This window comes from Amblyomma mixtum, chromosome 3, assembly GCF_055824585.1.
Source record: "Amblyomma mixtum isolate Tamu chromosome 3, ASM5582458v1, whole genome shotgun sequence".
NCBI lineage: Eukaryota > Metazoa > Arthropoda > Arachnida > Ixodida > Ixodidae > Amblyomma > Amblyomma mixtum.
The window spans coordinates 62,864,540-62,883,079 of record NC_143014.1 but is presented as its reverse complement, the minus strand read 5'-3'; the positions used below and the strand labels follow the sequence as shown (position 1 = coordinate 62,883,079).

Genomic DNA, 18,540 nt, shown 5'->3' with positions numbered 1-18,540 from the left:
AGAGAAGGGACTCCATTGGCGTGCGCTTGGCGGCAGACACTTTGTGTTAACCTTACCCTTAGCATATCTGCCTTCCTTCGCGCGAGGTGGGCACGGTAGGCCGCCTGTATCAGCGTCGCCGCTGCATCCTGCGATTTAGGAGATTTCAGCATTTTCACTTGCTTTCAACGAGGTTGCTTTCAAGGCTAGAACTATATTGGGGATACAGATATCAATGACATTGGCCACCAAAGAAAGCGGTCACTGTTTTATAAGTTGAAAGGAATGAAAATCAGCCTTTCAGAAAAACATGGGGTGAGAGAAAGTTTGCATGTTCCATGTTCTCAGTTCTCGCGGAATCGACGAGTTCAACACTCGTCTTTTGTTTTTTAGAGACAGCTGGTAGCGCGTAGATACTTCAAAAGTCGGCAGGGTCCCGTAGTTTCCTCCACGGAAATCAAAGTTGGCGCTAGACCTAGGTGGTGTAATACGTTTCATTATGCCAGGTATGCGTATCTTCAACATTTTCCAATGAGGTGTCGTGAAACACGGAATAGCGTTAACTAGGTGACGCTGAACATGTGTTATCTTTAAATGCATGCAAAATTTAGTACAGTGGCTCCTTCCATGCCAAAGCCGACGGAGCGGATGCAAGCAACGCTGTGATGGGCAGCTCCGGATTTCGACTGCCTCGGCTTCACAGTCATCTTTGGCAAACCGTCCGCATCCGTGGTGCAGAGAAATCTCGCTACAAAAAAATTTCGTCTTCATCGAAACGCGGCCGTTGTGGTCCGGCTCGAATACGCGAAACCTAGAGCCCATTTAGCGGAAAGCCAGTAGCAAACAAAATGAGCCGTCGCGACGGGTATGAGGCGCATGCAATGAACAGGTAGAAATTGGGAAAAAAATAATAATCACACCATTGCGAATAAAATCTGAAAAACTCACTATTCGTAGCGCAGGCCAGATAATTTCGTAGCTTGGATTATGTAATGTAGGTGACGCTGTATGACATACAGCATCCTACATGTTTATTTATTGTGCCTCCTTAAGGGGGAGCAATATAGCAAGCGTGAATCAGATATTAACTCTTTGGATTCAAAGCTCGAAAGCAGCCAGTGTTTCCATTTTAGCGGTTTTTTCGCTAAACTTAGCGACTTTTGTTACCTCTTGGGGGGAAAATGTCTAGCGGCTAGCAGATTTTTAGCGGATTTTGAATCTTTAATAGGTGGGTCTCATTGTTTTAGCGGATTTCAGGCTATTTAAGCGCATTTGTAGTGGATCTGAACAAAATGAGAAATTATCATTGGGCTTTAGTAAAAAAAAGTGGCCCGCGGGTTATGTGCGCGGAAGGGAATTTAGCAGCGGCGCCGGCAGCCTGCTCGTTGGCTGGCCAGTTGGCATGTGCCTCGAAGAAGCCCACGGAGAGATTCGTAGCCTGCGCCTCATCGCACCTGGCTGCTGTAGGGTGTAAACTGATGCCACGCATGATCCCGTGCATCGACCCTGCGAGGCGAGGCGAGGCGAGACACGCCGCCGGCGCATGGGCGCCTCGATCACTGTTGCTACCCTATCTCGCAGGTTAGCTCGGCGCCAGCATTCAAAGTGTCTCTCTACGCTTTGAACGCCCTCTCGCAGTGCTTCCTCCCTCCCCTTGCTTCCGTGCAGAATAAATCAGTCCGCTTGGTATATCAGCATTGTCTGCGGCGCTACGCCAGAAAATATAACATATCCCAGACGGTACGTACCGTCTTTGTCAAAAGTAACCAGGCTGCATGGTTTGCTTCTAGCTTGCATAGTGGAGCCCTTGTGGCTTTCCTAGAGACCAAAAGGCGTTGGAAGGTAAGAAGACCCCCAGTCCTTACCTTTAACGATTTCAGCTGCAGGGAAGCTGTAAGGGCTCTACTGTACGAGCGAGAAGAAAACCATGCAGCCTGGGTACTTTTGACAAAGACTGTACGTGCATGGGAGATTATCATGCCAAGAACGCCAAAAGTGAAGTACGCTCAAAAGTTTCGAGACGCTTAAAGACCCGGGTCTGAGCAGCTGGCTTCTCTGCAAGACAGCCCCCAATGGATGTAAGGTTGCCGAACGTAAATTCTGCCGGTGCCAACTTGGATCCAAATGCAACGACCTGAAGGCGCACAACGATACAAAAAAGCACCAGAATGCTGCTAGCATATTAGACCCGTCGTAAAAGAAGATTACCTTCCCGAAAAGAACTGAAAGCGATCGATGCAGCGAGTACAGCAGAGGTTAGGGCGGCGTTGTTCATATCTGAACACTGCAGCATTATCAAGAAATCATTCCCAGACAGTGCGGCTGCCAAAGGCTACCTAATGAAGAGGACAAAATGCGCTGCAGTGCTTAAAAACGTTTTGCAGCCGCACGTTAAAGAGGAGCTTCCATCTGACATTGGCAACAGCAAATGCAGCATCATTGTTGACGAATAAAATGACCTCTCAGTAACAAAGTATTTGTCAATATGTGTCATTTACCACTGTGAAGCAGTCTCGTCAATTGTAAAAACATTCCTGTCCCTGTGTGAGCTAAAAACATGAGATGTGTGCAGCATTGTTGAGAGCATGCACAATGTGCACTGGACGATCACAGGCTGATATTGGAAAATCTTGTTGGTATCGGGACTGACAACGCGAGCGTTATGACAGGCGTAAATACCGGCGTCTGTCAACAGTTCAAGGTTCATATGCTCCCCATTTGGTTTTGATTCGCTGCGTCTGCCATTCGTTCCAGCGGGCGACATCAGCCGGTGTGCGAGACTCCCAAGAAGCTTAGATTACCTTGTGAACGAAACTTACATTTGGTTCACTAGGTCCTCATAGCGGCAGCAAGCGTACAAGAAACTTTTTGGTCTCTAGCTGAACAGCGGAGAAGCGCCTTTGAAGGTGCTTGCTCGACTAGATGGCTTACTATCGCGACAGCTGTGGAACGAGTGCTGGACCAGTGGGAGGAGCTGAAGACGCACTTCCAAGTAGTTAGGTTGACGGAAAAATGCTATGGCGCGGATGTGCTTCACTCCATGTAGTGTGCCGACGCGAACAGAGCTTATTTGCTATTTCTAAAGCCAATACTCGTGGAAATACAAAGAGTGCACAAGTCTTTTGAAGCGAATACTGTGGACCAGACAAAGCTGCTGGAAGACCTCGTGTTACTTTTGTCTAACCTAATAAAAAAAATGTTGCTTCCAACTGTACACGTCGACGCAGTGAAGACAAAAGTAGAAGACTGCGTAGACCCAAAACCGTACTTGGGCTACTTGTTCGAAAAGCACATACAAGAAATGAATGAAGCGGGCTTTAGTACAGACGACGAAGACATGTTAACAAAGAGATGCATAAAGTTCCTGGTTTCCCTCATCGTGCAAATACGGCAGAGGCTTCCTAACAACGTTGAAACGTTAAAAAACGTTGCCAGTAGAAAGAGCCTTGTGTGTACTGAAGCCTCTCAAGTCCCTCTGATGGAAGCGGTAGGTGTACCTCCAGCCAATGGAAGAGCATTGCGACTGTCGCATGAACGAATACCTCAACTGCGAAGTAGAAATTATAGACTCTTCTGGCGTGAACCTCTTCAGCGAAGTAGCGGAGTTTGGTGTCTCAGTGCTGGTCCTACATTACTCGAACGCGGAAGTTGAAAGATCGTTCAGCCAGATGAACTTGCTCAAGACAAAATTGCGAAACAGGCTCGCGCCAGCTACATTCGACGCCATTATGGTGATCAGAGCGGGGCTGAAGAGGCACGGTAAAGGATGTTTTCACTACCAACTTCCAGAAAAAGTCACCCGACTCATTGGAAATGATACCAGTTACAGTGGACAGAGTGAACCATCAACTTCCAGAAGTGCTACGTATCAGCCACTTCACCTCCAGGTGGTAACGAAGCTGAAGATGCTGATGCATTTATGTTTCGCGTCACATTTTTTTCCGTGGCTTTGCTTCAATGCTCGCACAGAATTGCTTTGGGCTAGTCGTGTTTTTTCCTTGTAATTACTCAAGCAATGTGATTGATGTACTCGGTAACCCTTGTTGCTATCTCCTAATGTTTATATACAATAAACCCATGAAGAATGGCAGCTTGTGGAGGACTTTTTATACAGTTTATTGCGGACTGTGCATTTGAGGAAAATCGAATTACCTTACAGCCAACTTATGTTTGTTTTTCTTAACTCACGCCTTTAAACATAATTACTGCCAGGAACGCTCGCTGATGAGGCAGCAAGTGCAAAACGATGCGGGATAAAATATGACACCTATTCCTTGACCTCATGCTCATGACTGGTAACGATACGCACACAAGCAGACGCCGCTTCAAACGACGCTGCGCCTGGCTGCGCATTCTGGTTTCGTTTTTGCTTAACCACTTGTTGTGATCGTAGTTCTGAGACTGTTTGGCTACATTTGTTTGCATTTACAAACCAAGAAAAGACGCAGTGAAGTATTTTTACATTTGGCATCGAAGTGCATATCTATTTTGGTGTCTTTCGAAAATATTTAGCAGATTTTGAAACTCATTTTGACGAAATGCAAGAAAACAGAGGTGGCAACACTGATGGCACTTTTCCCGCCACGGTACAGTGCTGCTACCATGGAGGAAGGATGGCTGCTACTCTAGCCACGGTAAACATGGTGTGTCGTGTGCTGCTTGGTGTCAGAAGTGGCAGAAACGTAAGTTTCTGTGAAGACTCCAATTCCATTAAGTGGTTCCCCGCACGTCTAGGCTACTGCCGCTCAGTGCCAGTCAAGAACGAAGACACAAAAATCGACCTCCCAGCACCAGCGGCTGCCGCAACGACAGCTCCGCCGATAGTCCAAGGCTTAGTTCAGCGTCATGCACCGTCGCCGTGTGACTTTGAAAACCCACACAACCCAGGTGCCTGGCCTGCGTGGCTTTGGCAATTCGAGGACTACGCGTTCGCTACAGGACTCTACGCAGCACTTCCCGAAGTCCAGGTACGCTCGATGCTTTACTGCATGGGACCGAGTGCGCGCGAGATTCTCGCGTCGACCACGCTCGGGGAAGCCGACTGCAAGAACGTCGCAGCCGTAAAAAAAGCTTTCACTGATCATTTCGCACTCCCGCTCAACGGATTGTACGAGTCGGCTCGCTTTCATCGCCGCACACAGCAGGCGGGGGAGGAAATTGACCGTTTTTCACTTTCTCAAAACGTTGGTGAAACGTAGCAACTAACTATCCATCAGCGGAAGTCGAAGCGAGACTTGTACGCCACTGGTTTGTGGTTGGGCTGACCGATCGGAAGCTCGGAAGCGCTCCGACCAAATCTGTTGAAACCCGCAGATGACACTGCAAGCTCTCACACACGCCAGAACGTATGAAGACGCTGAAAACGAGCGACAAGCTCGCGACGGTGGGGATTCGTTGTCGCCACTTGCAGTTGACGCGGCTCGCTTTCGCAAAAACAAATCGGAGGCAGCCCGGAAGAAGCAAGTGCCCCTTCTGCGGCCGTGGTCCACATCCGCGCACCGACTGCCCTGCTCGTCGGTCAGTTTGCAATTTCTGCTCCAAAAACGGTCACTTCGAAAGCGTCTGTCTTAAGAAGAAGCGTTCTTCGGGGAAAAACGACAGAAACCTTCCGCGAGCTCCGTAGAACTGCATGCTGTGACAGCACAGCGCCCCAACGCGAAGTACATCGAGGTGCAGGTGAATGGCGCGCCTAAAGATGGACAGTGGTGCTGAAGTCTCCATAGTACCCGGTACGTTCGCCGGATTGCCGTCGCGTCTTGAAGTGCAAGAAGGTGAGCTCATGGGCCAGGCCCAGGTGGTCGACCACTTGTTGTCCTGGGGACGTTCACAGCTACTCTAAAGTGGAAATGCAAGTCATCCATGCAGAAAGTGCATGTGGTGCGTTCTCAGCTTGTACCGTTACTAGGATTCCTCGCTATTCAAGCAGTCGGATGGCGTCAGCGACAGAGAGAAGAGGAACGGAGACTGTCCTGTCTCTACGAGCAACGCACAGCAATTGTTCGGAGGTCTGGGTGAACTTCGTGAACCTTATACTATTCGTCTACAGCCAGATGCGGTGCCATATTCACTTAACGTTGCAAGGAGGATCCCGATCCCTCCCCACCAGGTAGTTAAGTCTGAACACGACAGAATGGAAGCACAGGGCGTTATACACAAGGTCACAACTCCTATGCTATGGTGTGCTGGTCTAGTGGTGGTGCCTAAACCTTCTGGTAGCTATCGTCTTTGCGTTGACCTGACGAAACTCAACAAAGTCATTCTCTGAGAGCGGCACGTGCTCCGAACGGTTGAAGAGTTTCTGGGTTTGCTGGGAAATGCTAAGGAGAAAGCCAAGAACTGACAACCTTTATAACACCTTTTGGGCACTATTGTTTTTGTTGACTCCCATTTGAAATAACTTCTGCACCTGAGTGCTTTCAGAGACAGATGTCATATATTCTCGAAGGGCAAGAGGAAGTTGTCAACATGATCATTGACTTGTAAGTGTTCTGCAGCAATCGCAAGGAGCATGACAAAAAAATGGCCGAAGTGCTCGACCGCCTTAGGAAAGCTGGACTCACTTTCAAAAAGGAAAAGTGCAAGTTCGGAGTATCAAGCGTTGACTTTGTGGGAGTAGTGTCAGCAAATGGTATTTTGCCAGATCCGACAAAAGTTGAAGCTGTTAAGAAAATGGAGCCACCCATTGATGTTGGGGGTGCCCGCAGGTTTCTAGGCATGGTAAACTACGTTGCAAGGTTCCTGCCTCACCTGTTTGACATCGTGACCCCAATTCGGGAGCTGTTGTGCAAGAAGTGCACTTGGTCTTTGGATGTACCTCAGCAAGTCACCTTTGAAAAGGTGAAGAACATGCTTTCCTCAGACATCTGCATTGGCCTGCTATCATCCAGAGTGCCACACAGTGATTTCTGCCGACTCAAGCGCCTACGGACTCGGTGCAGGCCTCGTGCAAGACCAACCCTCAGGTGAAAGGCGCGCCGTCGCCTTTGCATCTCGTTCGCTGACTGCAGCTGAACAAAGGTATAGCCAGACAGAGAAGGAAGCCCTTGTAGTGACATGGGCTATGCAACGTTTCGATGAGTTCGTAAGAAGCCTGCAGTTTATAGTAGAGACTGATCACCCACTTACAGCTCTACTTAACAAAACACGTGGGGCTAGTTGGTGAAGTATGGTTTCTTGGAAGTTTTTTCAGCACTACAAAAACGAGGACATAGAAAGAAAGAAGTAAACAGGACGGGCGCTTACTCCAGCTAACTTTAATGAAGCTGACACATTCAACATTTATACACAATGAAGGACCAGAGCGCATGCAGTTGGGAAATTTCCGGTAGGTTAGAGAGTACAGACTACATGCTGTCATCTATTCAATTATCGATATTGGCTCTCTTGCAGGGAGACTGATGTGGCGCTGACACACGTGTCGCCGCCTTTGTTTGATAAAAAATGCTTTGGACAATTCGCTTCCTAATCTGTCTTTACTTCTGCTTAGAATTTTGATACGCTCAAGTCGTGCGTCACAGTTTTGATCGTTCTCATCTTTGCAGGAGTGGCAGTGGGCGGGTAGATTTTCAAATGAGACGGAAACGTCGCCAAGTGAACGTTCATGTTCCCTGGCACGTTCGTTTATTTATTTATTTATTTATTTATTATACCTCAAATGCCCCAGTTGGGGTATTACATGAGGGGTGGGCTTATTACAGGCGTTATGTTATTCTTTCGATGAATGACTTGAAGCGGTCTGGATGGATGTGGCGAACTGCTTCGGCAGGAAGGTGATTCCAGTCCTTTGCTGTCTGAACGAAAAAAGCGTTCAGATGCGCAGTGGTATGTGCTGATGGCGGGTAGACTGCTTTGCCGTGGTTAAGGCGGTGAGAGGCTCGATGTGCAGGGACGATGACACAGCTTCCAAGTGATGAGTGGTAAAACTTGTGAAAAAGGCATAGTCTGGCTATTTTACGTCGCGAATCGAGGGATGGAAGATTAGATTGCAACTTCATATTAGTGACACTTGAATGATAGGAGTAGTTCGAATGAATGAATCTTGCTGCACGATTTTGAACGGATTCGAGGGCGAGAGAAAGATTTGTCTGATGAGGGTCCCAAACTGCACATGCGTACTCCAATTTGGGACGGACGAGTGTTATGTAGGTAAGCTGTTTTATAGAAGGAGGTGCTAGACGCAGGTTACGACGTAGAAAACCGAGCACGCGGTTGGCGTCTTTAGTAATGTTAGAAATGTGGGAAGCCCAGTTCAGGGAATTAGAAATGGTGACACCAAGGTATTTATAAGATTCAACAGCGGAAATTACAGAGCCAGAGATATAGTAATTTGGTGAAACAAAGGACTGCCTGCGATGAAATGTAATTAATGATGTTTTATTAGTGTTTAAAGACATGAGCCATTTGTTGCACCAAGATTCGATGTAGTCCAGGTCTGCTTGCAATATTTCGGGATCGCTGGTGTTAGTGACACAGCGGCCAGTCTGCCCGACATATATTTTGCCACATTTAAGGGGGATTTCATATACCACACCCGTGGCACAGCGCATGTACGGCTTTGTGCGCTTCGTCACACAGCCGGAACTGTCAGGGCTGCAACTGCTGGCCTTGGGGCACATCTTGGCCAAATTAGCCTAGAAAAGACCAGCGGCACACCGTACTTGTTGCCAACCCTTTTCAGGCTTTGGGACACCCTATGAATGTAGGGGATAACCACTGGCTTGGTGCTGCTATGATGTTGTCTCCTTGCTTTCTTTGGTCTCCCTTTAACTTTCTGCAAGTGTCTCGGTCACCGCTGTCAATACGTGGTCAGGGAACCCTGCTTTGCGCAGTCCAGTTACCACGCCCTGAAAGCTTGCCTGCATCATGTGAGGGCACGACTTGAGGAGGGTGGATTCCAGGGAAAGGGTCGCAGTAGCTCTCGTGACCTTTTTGACTGTGCCGAATCAAAAGGTAAAAAATCAGCTCTAGGGCAGGAACACCCGCAAACACAATTGTGTCTGAGCTTGATGTTGAGGTCTAAAAAGTTAGTTGGAGTCAGCGCCCGTCGTGTGTACTTCTTTCTTTCTGTGTCCTCGTTTTTGTAGTGCTGAAAAAACTAAGAAACTTGCAGCTCTTTTGGGCACAATGGACGTTCACCTTTTGCTGCCCAGAGTACAGCGTCTGCGGCTTAAACTTACGCGATATTAGTATAGCATCAGCTATGTTCCTGGCAGGCTACTGGTCACAGCCGACACACGCTGTCAAGAGCTCGGCTTCTATATTAAGAGAATTTGCAGACTAACTCTGTTGAGCAGTACACTGCTTTCTTTGTAGATGCAGTACAAGAATCTGTGCCTCTGAACCTGGAAACCATCCGAAAGCACCAAGCAATGGACAGGATATGTTCTGCTTTGGCCAGGTTCTGTGACCATGGTTGGCCAGCGAAGTCGAAACTACCAGAGCACCTCGCACCATATTGAAAGTACCGGGGCGAGTTCACCCTTGCTGATGCTCTCCTGTTAAAGGGAGGAAGAGTTGCTGTTCCGACAGCACTTCAAGATGATGTCCTGCAGTTGATTCGTGAAGGACACCTAGGTGTGGTCAGCTCGAAAACAAGGGCCCAGGAATCTGTTTCGTGGCTCGGGCTCGCCCACAGGATCAAGGAAGTTGTTGAAGCTTGTAAGCAGTGCGCGATGGTGAGGCAGCAACGTGCTGAGCCTATGTTGCCACCAACAACACCGGGACTCCCATGGCAGCAGGTCGTCGCAGACCTCTTCCATTACGAGGGTCAAGACTTCTTGGTTGTGGTAGACTATTACTCTCGCTTTCCCGAAGTGCTGACACTTCGAGGGTTTTCAAGTAAGGCAGTCATTGTTGTGTTACGAAGTCTTAGCTTGCTTTGGGATCCCGGAGGTGTTGTGTAGCGATAACGGATTGCAGTTTTCATGTCGCGAGTTTGCCGACTTCGCAGGAGAATATCGATTTGCTCTACACACCAGCAGACCAGCATTTCCTCAGTCAAGTAGAGAAGTCGAATGCACTGTGCTGTGGTGTAAGAATGATGACCACTACATGGCCTTGCTCGTTTATCGAGACACACCAGGAACAACTGGCTTTAGCCTGGCTCAGCTGGTGATGGGGAGATGCCTCCCGACCACGCTGCCAAAGCCTCAAAGTTGGAACCACAGTGGCCTGACACAGCTGTGGTCCATGAACGTGATACAGCTGCATGGCAGATACAGACAACAGACTTCAATCGCCATCACGGAGTCAGAAGCCTTCTGGATCCGTGACCGGGTCAGGACGTATAGGTGACAGACGTCCAGTGTGCTGCGAGGGTGCTGAGCCCTGGTCAGTGGCATTGCAGCTACGTCGTGGAGACGACAGGAGGAGTCCTGGTCCGAAACAGGCATCATCTGGTGCCTTATGGGTCGTCTGCGTCATTGACTCATGGAGGGGAAGAGACTGCCATGGATATTCTGAAGCAGGAAACACCCAAGCACATTCAAGAGGCACCAGAACCAGCATCGCCCTGTATGACTGTTTAGACCCTGCGCTGTCCTGATCCTCCATGCATTCGGTACGGGCGTAGAATAGTTCTCCCTAGAAAACTGGACTTGTGGAGTGATTCCTTAGAGAAAGGGGGATGTAGTGTGGGTGGCACTGTATGACATGCTGTGCCCAATCAATAAAGCATCAATAAAGGATCGGGGGCAGTTTTCCCGCCACGGTAACTATGGTGTGACGTCTGTTTACTACAGATTAGAGAGTTATAGTATAGGGTCACTCTATCGCTTTGGGGCTTAGGGGAATAGCGGGACGCTACTGCGCATGCTCAGAACGCGAACGGCCCTTGAGTGTTTAGGTGAGCGGGCGACGCTAACGGTAAATCGGCGATATAGCGTGCGCCCCAACGCCGCTTTACATTCGGTCAACATCGTGGTGCCCGTCCTTCCGCTTCCGTGTTTACAAAGGTGCTAGGCTTAGCGGGTACGCGTCGATTGACGTCAGAAAGCGCGGGGGGTTCGAACTACTGATCACAAAGAGGCTTTCAGATTTTGGTATTAAAAAGGGGTCACAAAGAATTGCCATCCTGGAAACACGCTTTCCTTATTTACGCAGTATGTTTTATACCCCTGCTGCATGGGCGTTTCGAATGCCTTCCAACCGAATGTCATCCGACTCGAATGCCAAACCAGCGCTGCTACACGAAGTTTTTCAACGGCATTCGGTTCAGATGACATTCGAGTCGAAGGAGCTCCGCGGAGACATTCCAGATTTTGGAATGCCTTCGAAACGCGAACACAGCCCGAACCAACCAATAGCCGTCGCCGCCGCCGTCGCTTCGCCCCGCCCACCGCCGCGCGACTGCTTTCGGCTCTGTGGCTGTTCATTTCGATACCCGCTACTCGCTTTTTTCTGCTGTTTGTTTAGCAAATAGTTCGTGTTCCGTCTAGGTGAGTGCTTGCAGATAATAGTACACCAATGAACATTTACCGCGTGTGCATGAAATTTCCCCAGGAGTGCGCCGATGAGGACGACTGCAGTCATACTGCTGTTTACATTGGTTTACATCGCTTCGTATGAACAGCTTGTGCTCGTTTGCAAGACACAAAACGAAATATGCGCTTTAGTTCTATTAAATAATCTCTTCTCTTCTGTACCGGTTGTACGCGTGCTTGTTTACGCAGTGCGACAATCTGTGGGAAGCGCCGACACGATCGCTCGCCTGAGAAACACTTGACAGCCGGGTTGTTGACATCGGATGATCGGCGCTTATCGCTAATTTTCCCGGCTTCCTCCAACATGCCCAGTACTTTATTTTGAACTACTTTATCCAGAAGTATGTTTGGTGACCGTTCGCGTTAACTGAAATGGCCTAACTTGTTAGTTACAAGCTAGCGACGGCGACGACTGCTGCTGGCCGTAAAGCACTGCTCGGCAGCTCGTGTCACACCGCCGCTTCCCGTTCATCGTATGCGCGTCCTGCGATGTAAGCAATAGTTGATTTCATGTCACTGTTGTCAAAACTACACTCGTTGACCATTTGCATTCGCTAAAACTTGTGAATTCGTTCTTCACAATCACCGATCCAACCCTGCGGACTCGCTAGGCCTAGTCGTCGCTGAAGGGAACGGAGTCGTCGTCGACTGAAATTAATTTGGCAAGTGGTTATCGCTATCGAGTGTCCAAGTGTGCACATGTGAAATATAGCCATTCGTTTCGCTTATTTCCAATACGGATAATGTGTAAGCGCGCATGTATTCGCACTGTCCCCTCATCAGCGTGTTTTCGCTCAGCCGCCGAACTCCCGAGGGCATATGAAGGCTGACCGTCCGCCGATCGGATTCGTCGGTGTCGTTTAGCCAAAAAACTTGTCCCACTACAATATTAAAGTGAACTGGATAGTTCACTATAATCACATGATGCTGTTCACCGTGATAGTGCCGTTGTCGGACTAGTGTGACCGTCGTCGTCGTCGTGCACTGAAAACGAGCCGAGAATTTCGAATGCGTTTGGAAAGTGCCGTGTAGCACCGCGGGAGTCCGTCGAGTTCGAATGCCATTCCAAGTCTCGAATGCCATTCGACTCAGATGTCATTCGTAAGTACCCGTGTAGCACAGGTATTACTCCCGCCTCCGCGGACGTAAAGAAAGCTGAAAATAATAACATTTGCGAGAGTTACCATTGGCGGTTCCGCCCGAGATAGCGCTGCACGTGGCAAACAATAAAAAAAAATGTGAAAAACATTTCTTGTACAGCTTGCGGCAAAGCGAGCGCAGAACTTATGCACAAAAAGCAAGACACCCCCACCGAGGCAATCAGCTGTTAGCGGCGGCAACTTCCTGTGCGGATAGTCTTGGTTCGGATTGAACATGTCGGCATTATAAAAAAAATATTTGCCTAATTTTTCGCATTTCCTTAGTAGTAACTATAACAGTTTAAGTGTCGTTTTATTTACAAAATTAAAAACTGCAGCACATATATTAACTGATTTGTTCTGAAAGCTTCTCTTTTCCGCCGTCATGGCGCTGCCTTCAGGCAACGCGAAGCGGCCATCCGCGACCATATTCTTTAGACAGAAGACGTGAATCCGTTCCCCTAACCCTAAGCGCATGCGAATAGGGTGCATGCGAATAGCGCATGCAGCACTAGTGCTGGGCCGCCGGCCCCGACTTATTCCAGGAGTATTGCTCCGAATACCTGTACATATCGGCAAAATAACCAATGCCTTGCAACCGTCAACTGACTCACGTAGACGAACATTCACACAGGTCACTCGCAGGGGCTGATATCTCGACGTACCTCTTCAAAGTGAGCGCACGTATCAGACTTTGAATACCAGTCCCTGCGCGTGTCTGTCAACAGCATTTATCGAATCTCGCAGAATGGCTGGTACGGCATATGCTATGTGGGGTTTAACATCCCAAAGCTGCACACGGGCTATGAGATGGCGGACACCGGTTTAATTCCGACCACCTGTGGTTCTTGAATGTGCAGCGACGTCGCACAGCTACCAGGCGTTTTTGAATTTCGCCTCCATCGAAATGCGGCCGCCGCGACCAGGATTTCTCCTGCGTCTTGTCGCTTACCTGGTCCGGGTACTGGTAGGTGACGGTCTTGTAGCGAGACTCTTTCACCCGCCGCCTTCTCATAAAGGACACGTCACGGATGGCGCGGCACCCATGGCATTCTGCTGGAAACGTGCCACAGCAAGTGAGCTGACACGTAGGCGAAGCCTGCACAGCGCCGGCGAGATTCCGACCTGCTCGCGAATGCGCGTGACCTGCGGAATCGCGTGGCCGTCGTCCTCCTCGGTGTCGGTGGATGCTGCCACGTGCAGCGATTTTTTTTTCCCTGCTATTGAAACTGCAAGTGTTCCCGATCGCTCTGTAGTCTATGATTAGTGGAAGAAAACAATTGAAATTACATTAAAAAAAGAGCAGTGAACAATTCGAAGTGTAAAAAATTAATTATAGGTGATGCTTAATCTTAATGATGATAATTATTTTAGTTGCCTGACAAGATTCCAGGCGCACCCAACGGATGCCTGGGGTTTTATTCTCACGACATGGCGAGCAAATGCGCACTAGCATTGAATGTATGGTTCCGTGCAGGATGCGTGATCTGTAAAAGCCGGGCTGTACCAGAAAAAAATGGAACGGAAGTTCTTCTCTCGCTGCTGACGGGGTCGCGTCTTGTAAGACTTCCTGGAATCCGTATCGAGAAAACACGCTGCATTAAAGACAGGGACAGCACGCGATTCGGCACGACAGCACACCAACTTTGCTAACTGTTTCAATTTGTGTTGAAATTTACGCTGGGGCTTCAGGACGAGAAAAAAAAGGTGAAGGGCATTTAGGCTCTTCGTGCCGTCGTGCCTTGCCTCGCCCTCGCACCTTTTAACCAGCAGAGGCGCATCTTCAGCAACTTGTGGCGACTAAGGTGGAATCCCACACACGAAACGTAAAGCGCTTCGATTACCTACAGCAATCAAGCTTGATCGGCCGTGGTGAAAGGCCTTACAGAGGCTTCGTAAGAAAGCGATGCCGGGACGCTAGCGCCCATGGCCTCCGAGATTATCCGCACGCGCTTCAGATAATCTCGGAGGCAATGTACCGGCTAAATTAGTGCGCTGAAAGTACACCAGGTATCATTGCCTGCTAGCTAAAGTTAAAATACATCTCTATGGCCTCGACGCCAGCGCCGCATCGAGGCACCCTACCTAGAGTGGAGTCGGCCAGAGGCCACTCGACGATCACAGGAAACCCACTGTAAAGTAGGGATCTTAAGGCCACTGCGGCGGGGTGAAGCTGAACGCGAGAGAGAACACGACTGCAGTCTGAGCATTGTCTGGCAAGAACAGTATGTCAGACATAAGTGAAAACTGTTCTCTGCAGCGTAAGTGATGCTAGAAACGAAGACCGTGGTGTAGGGAACCCAAGCCCAAGTTTGGGAGCGCGACGCCAGCGCCGCAGCGGCGAGCCGCGGAAAGTAGGGGCGCCGCCGGAGCAGACGCCCTGCTAGCTTTGTGTGCACATGCGACAGGAGTTGTGCGAGGCGCAATCTTCGCGTTGACAGACGCGGTCTCGGCGAAGCAAAAAGGAGGTAGTACGAGGACCGTAATGCAAAAAAATTGGCTGTGGCTTAGCTCTGGTTAAGCCTGGATATACAAGAGAAAAGCTGCAGTTATGCTTTGTTTGACGTCATGGCTGTCGCAGTTCGCGCACAATGCACTGGGAGCACCACGATAGCGGTGTAGATTTTGAGCCAACTCCCTCGCTACCTCTTCTGGGTCTTCTTTTCTTCATTCCGTGGCGAAAGTCTGCGCCTGTTCTGTGGCCGCCGCCGCCGCTCACGCGTTCTCGCAACGCCTTGTGAAAGAACCTTCTCTTGAGACGGCGGCGGAGACCGCGCAGCAGCGGCAAGGGGTAAACTTGGCGAGGAGCAGAAGGGAGGGGGTGGCGAGGAGGAGTAAGGGCGCGCCGCGGCGGCGCCCAGGGGTGGCCCACGCGAAGCGCGGTGTTGACGAGCCTAGTGAAGCTTTTCGCTTCAAAGCAAAACTAAAGCGTATGTACAGGGTGATCCACTCCTACCGTGAACACGCGAGTATGCGGCAGCGCTCTTCGGAGCGCCAGTCAGTCTGTCCCAACGTTACTAGACTAGTAACGTTGGTCTGTCCCTACCGTGCACGAAAGAAGTGGCAGACAGCGCGCAGGCAAGTCGCTCGCTGCTAGATTTTTCAGCCTTGCGACTGCGAGTCGCAAGCCTCTGAAGCAATCAGCGAGGCTGTCGAGCTTTCGGCAACGACGCCGCCCGCGGACACGCCGAACGACGAACTGCGCTGCTCCCTGGCTGCCGTAGTCGTCGCTAAGCCTAACCGTTTCACATCGATGCCGCAGCTGGGGCGCTTCGGAACTGGCCAGCGCTGTAGTAAAGGTGCTACTCGCGTCACCGTTTTACTGTGTTCCTCGTTTCATAATAAAATAAAGACATGATCGATTTCCGCGACGCCTTCAACAGCGGAGCTAGCAGACGACAGGACAGCCGCACTGGACATCAGGAAGAAATTTGCTTGTATCGCAGTTATCACTTCTACCAGCAACTCGGTATTGGCCAACGATCCTCAAAAATGATTCATTTTTGTCATTCCTCTACTCCACGGCTTGGTATGAACGCGAACAAACAATATTAGCGCATTTTTCTGACGCCGCTGTCATCATGACGCTTCTACGGCTACGGTGCACATCAAAACCGTCACGACATCCTCTTAGTCATCGTAGTGCATTGCGAATAGCACCGAGCGCGAGTGCAGGAGACGCGGTCAAAGCCGACAAAATTCTCAAAAGCGCGCGAACAACGTTATTCCGGAGAGTTTTCGCTTCGAACGAATAGGCCATCCGCAGGTCGCGTTTGCAAGTGTGAACAATGGTGTTGTCGAGCTGTTCCCTGATCGCATGTCCTTTCGACTCGCAAGTAAGTGGATCACCCTGTGCATCGCATGCAACAACCGACAACAACGATCAATGAGTGCCTCGGTTTATTTCACAGAGCTGATAGTACTTCGCATACTTCGAGCATATAATTATACAGTGGACTCACCTCTAGTTACACGTCGTACACTACGACGTTATTACTGACTTGAAAAACGCATTTTACAGTCAAATGGGCCTCCTCGTCGTCGATTCTCTGCTCCACTCAGTAGACGCAAATAATCAGTTTCCCCCCTTTTAAGTTTGCACTGCGGAACTGCACGTCAGTCTGAACGATCTTCTTGAAGCCGCAATGCACGCGATACATCGTGACAGCGCGGGCGCGTGCACGTGCAACAAAGCGCGCGTGCAAAGAAGCGTGGTGAAAGCAGCGATCAACGTCCCAGTTTTTACTTTTCTCCAATAAATGGCGCTGCACAGCAAACGCAGCAGCGCCACCCGGCGATGCTTTGGGAGCCTATAGTGCCTAGAAGGTTTTCTATGCACAATAACCTTGGTCTTAATGCTAGTAATGAATGAATGCAGTCACACGCTTTGTGAATATCGCGAAGTGTTGCTCCCTCTCGGTTTCGGCTACTACTTGCGTGGCGCTAGTGTTCGTATGTATAAAATCCTGTGCTTCGCTATTAAAAGCACTGTGGGCGAGCGCGGCTTCGGCCGCTTATCTGATTTTTTCAGCAGCGTCCGCTCCGGCGGACGCGGTTGTTGCTGCGACGCGCGTCTTTTCTTGCCTTTTTCTCTTTCCTCTGATCTCTTACCTCTCCTCTATCTGCACGTTGGCAGCGGTGGTGGCTTGGCTAGAGCCAGTAGCAGGCCCGTGCAATTTCCTTTTCATCCTTCTCTCAGTCACAACAACAACAACAACATTAAAAGCACTTCGGATGGGTCGGTATGCTAGTAAAGGGTGGTTCTTTTTCTCTTCTTCTTTGTACGGAGAGGTTGTTCCTCTGTTCTTCTTTTTTCCAACGAAGTGCTGAGCCAGTAGGAAGACAGGGACTCTCGTCGAGTACTGGTATAAGTTTTATGTACACAGACGACTATTTACAAGGAGTATGTACATGACAGCATGATGTCTGACCAGCCGCCCCGTGGACCCACTCCACGGCTACTCGAGAGCACGGTCTGCGCAACGTTTATAGATACTTTAGTATCTATAAACGTTGGGTCTGCGTGCCTGGCTCCGGTCGAGACCAAAATCTCTGTGTCGCGATGGCGGCAGAGCATCGCGCGCCCCCGCGCTCTCTCCCCACGCGAAAAGAAAAAAAAAGCAAGAAGTTGAATTATTCTTAAGCCGCGAGCAGGAGGAGCCTCGTCACTACATGTGTTTTTGCTCTCTCCCTAAAAGCCCCGGCCTTGGCGCCATATACACAGCTTGCAAACGCGGCGACGAACGCCCTCCCGCAACAGGGACAGCGACACCCCCCTCGGGGCAGGTAAGATGCCGCTAACCGTTCCCAGATGAGGCTAGCAAATGGGCGCGCAGCCACCGGGCATTGTCCGTACCGCGCCACGCCGTGTGGCACCGATGCCTCCGATAACCGCAAGCGCGCCCTCCGCGAGCCTAACCCTTTGAAGATAGCCGCGAGGCGCGCGTGCTGCCCTTCCCTCTCCCCACAACAGACCTGTGGGCGATCCGCACTCGGCCACGGAAGACCCGGCGGAAACGCGACCTTCGACTGATAGGGGAGACCATTCGTTTACTTTGGTAAAAAAAACACGGAAACGAGCTTCCAGTGAAACAGCGAACGCCGTCCAGACTAACGACCGCGATGCTTTCGCCGCGCCGCTCGTAGAGCGGCTTTTTCAGTCGTTATTACGGCGCCGGTTAAAATGGAAAGAGGCGATCGAATGGCTCCAACCTTACAATGCTCTTGCCGGCTCCTTCGACCAATTGGCTCACTTATGCGAAACGGACTGGAAAACCAAGGAAATTGGAGCCTTATAGATGCGCGGTCACACGAAGGTCTCATGAAGATTGTTGTAGTTACTGTCGTCTGTTTCTAGTCGTTTATGGAATCATAATTTATTACTGACTCTCTTTTCCCTAGAAGGGGTGCTTATCAACGCTACCTGTCGCCATTGGAGCCAG

General features: G+C 49.9%; 1 protein-coding gene across 4 annotated transcripts in view; it reads right to left on the bottom strand.

Annotated features, from left to right (window-relative positions):
• Positions 1 to 13,789, bottom strand: part of LOC149350406 (alpha-scruin-like) — a 40,997-nt gene extending 27,208 nt beyond the window's left edge. For 2 of the 4 annotated variants that reach the window (XM_089579412.1, XM_089579414.1), the window contains exons 1-2: positions 13,551 to 13,789; positions 57 to 128 (exon numbers count right to left, since the gene is read on the bottom strand). In XM_089579412.1, coding sequence (XP_089435538.1) covers positions 57 to 128; positions 13,551 to 13,613 — 135 coding nt within the window. In that variant the 5' untranslated portion in view covers positions 13,614 to 13,789. Of the gene's footprint in view, positions 1 to 56; positions 129 to 12,643; positions 12,777 to 13,550 lie in introns of those variants that run through there. The other 2 variants (XM_089579413.1, XM_089579415.1) reach the window with 2 other exon arrangements.
• Positions 13,790 to 18,540: the final 4,751 nt, after the last annotated feature.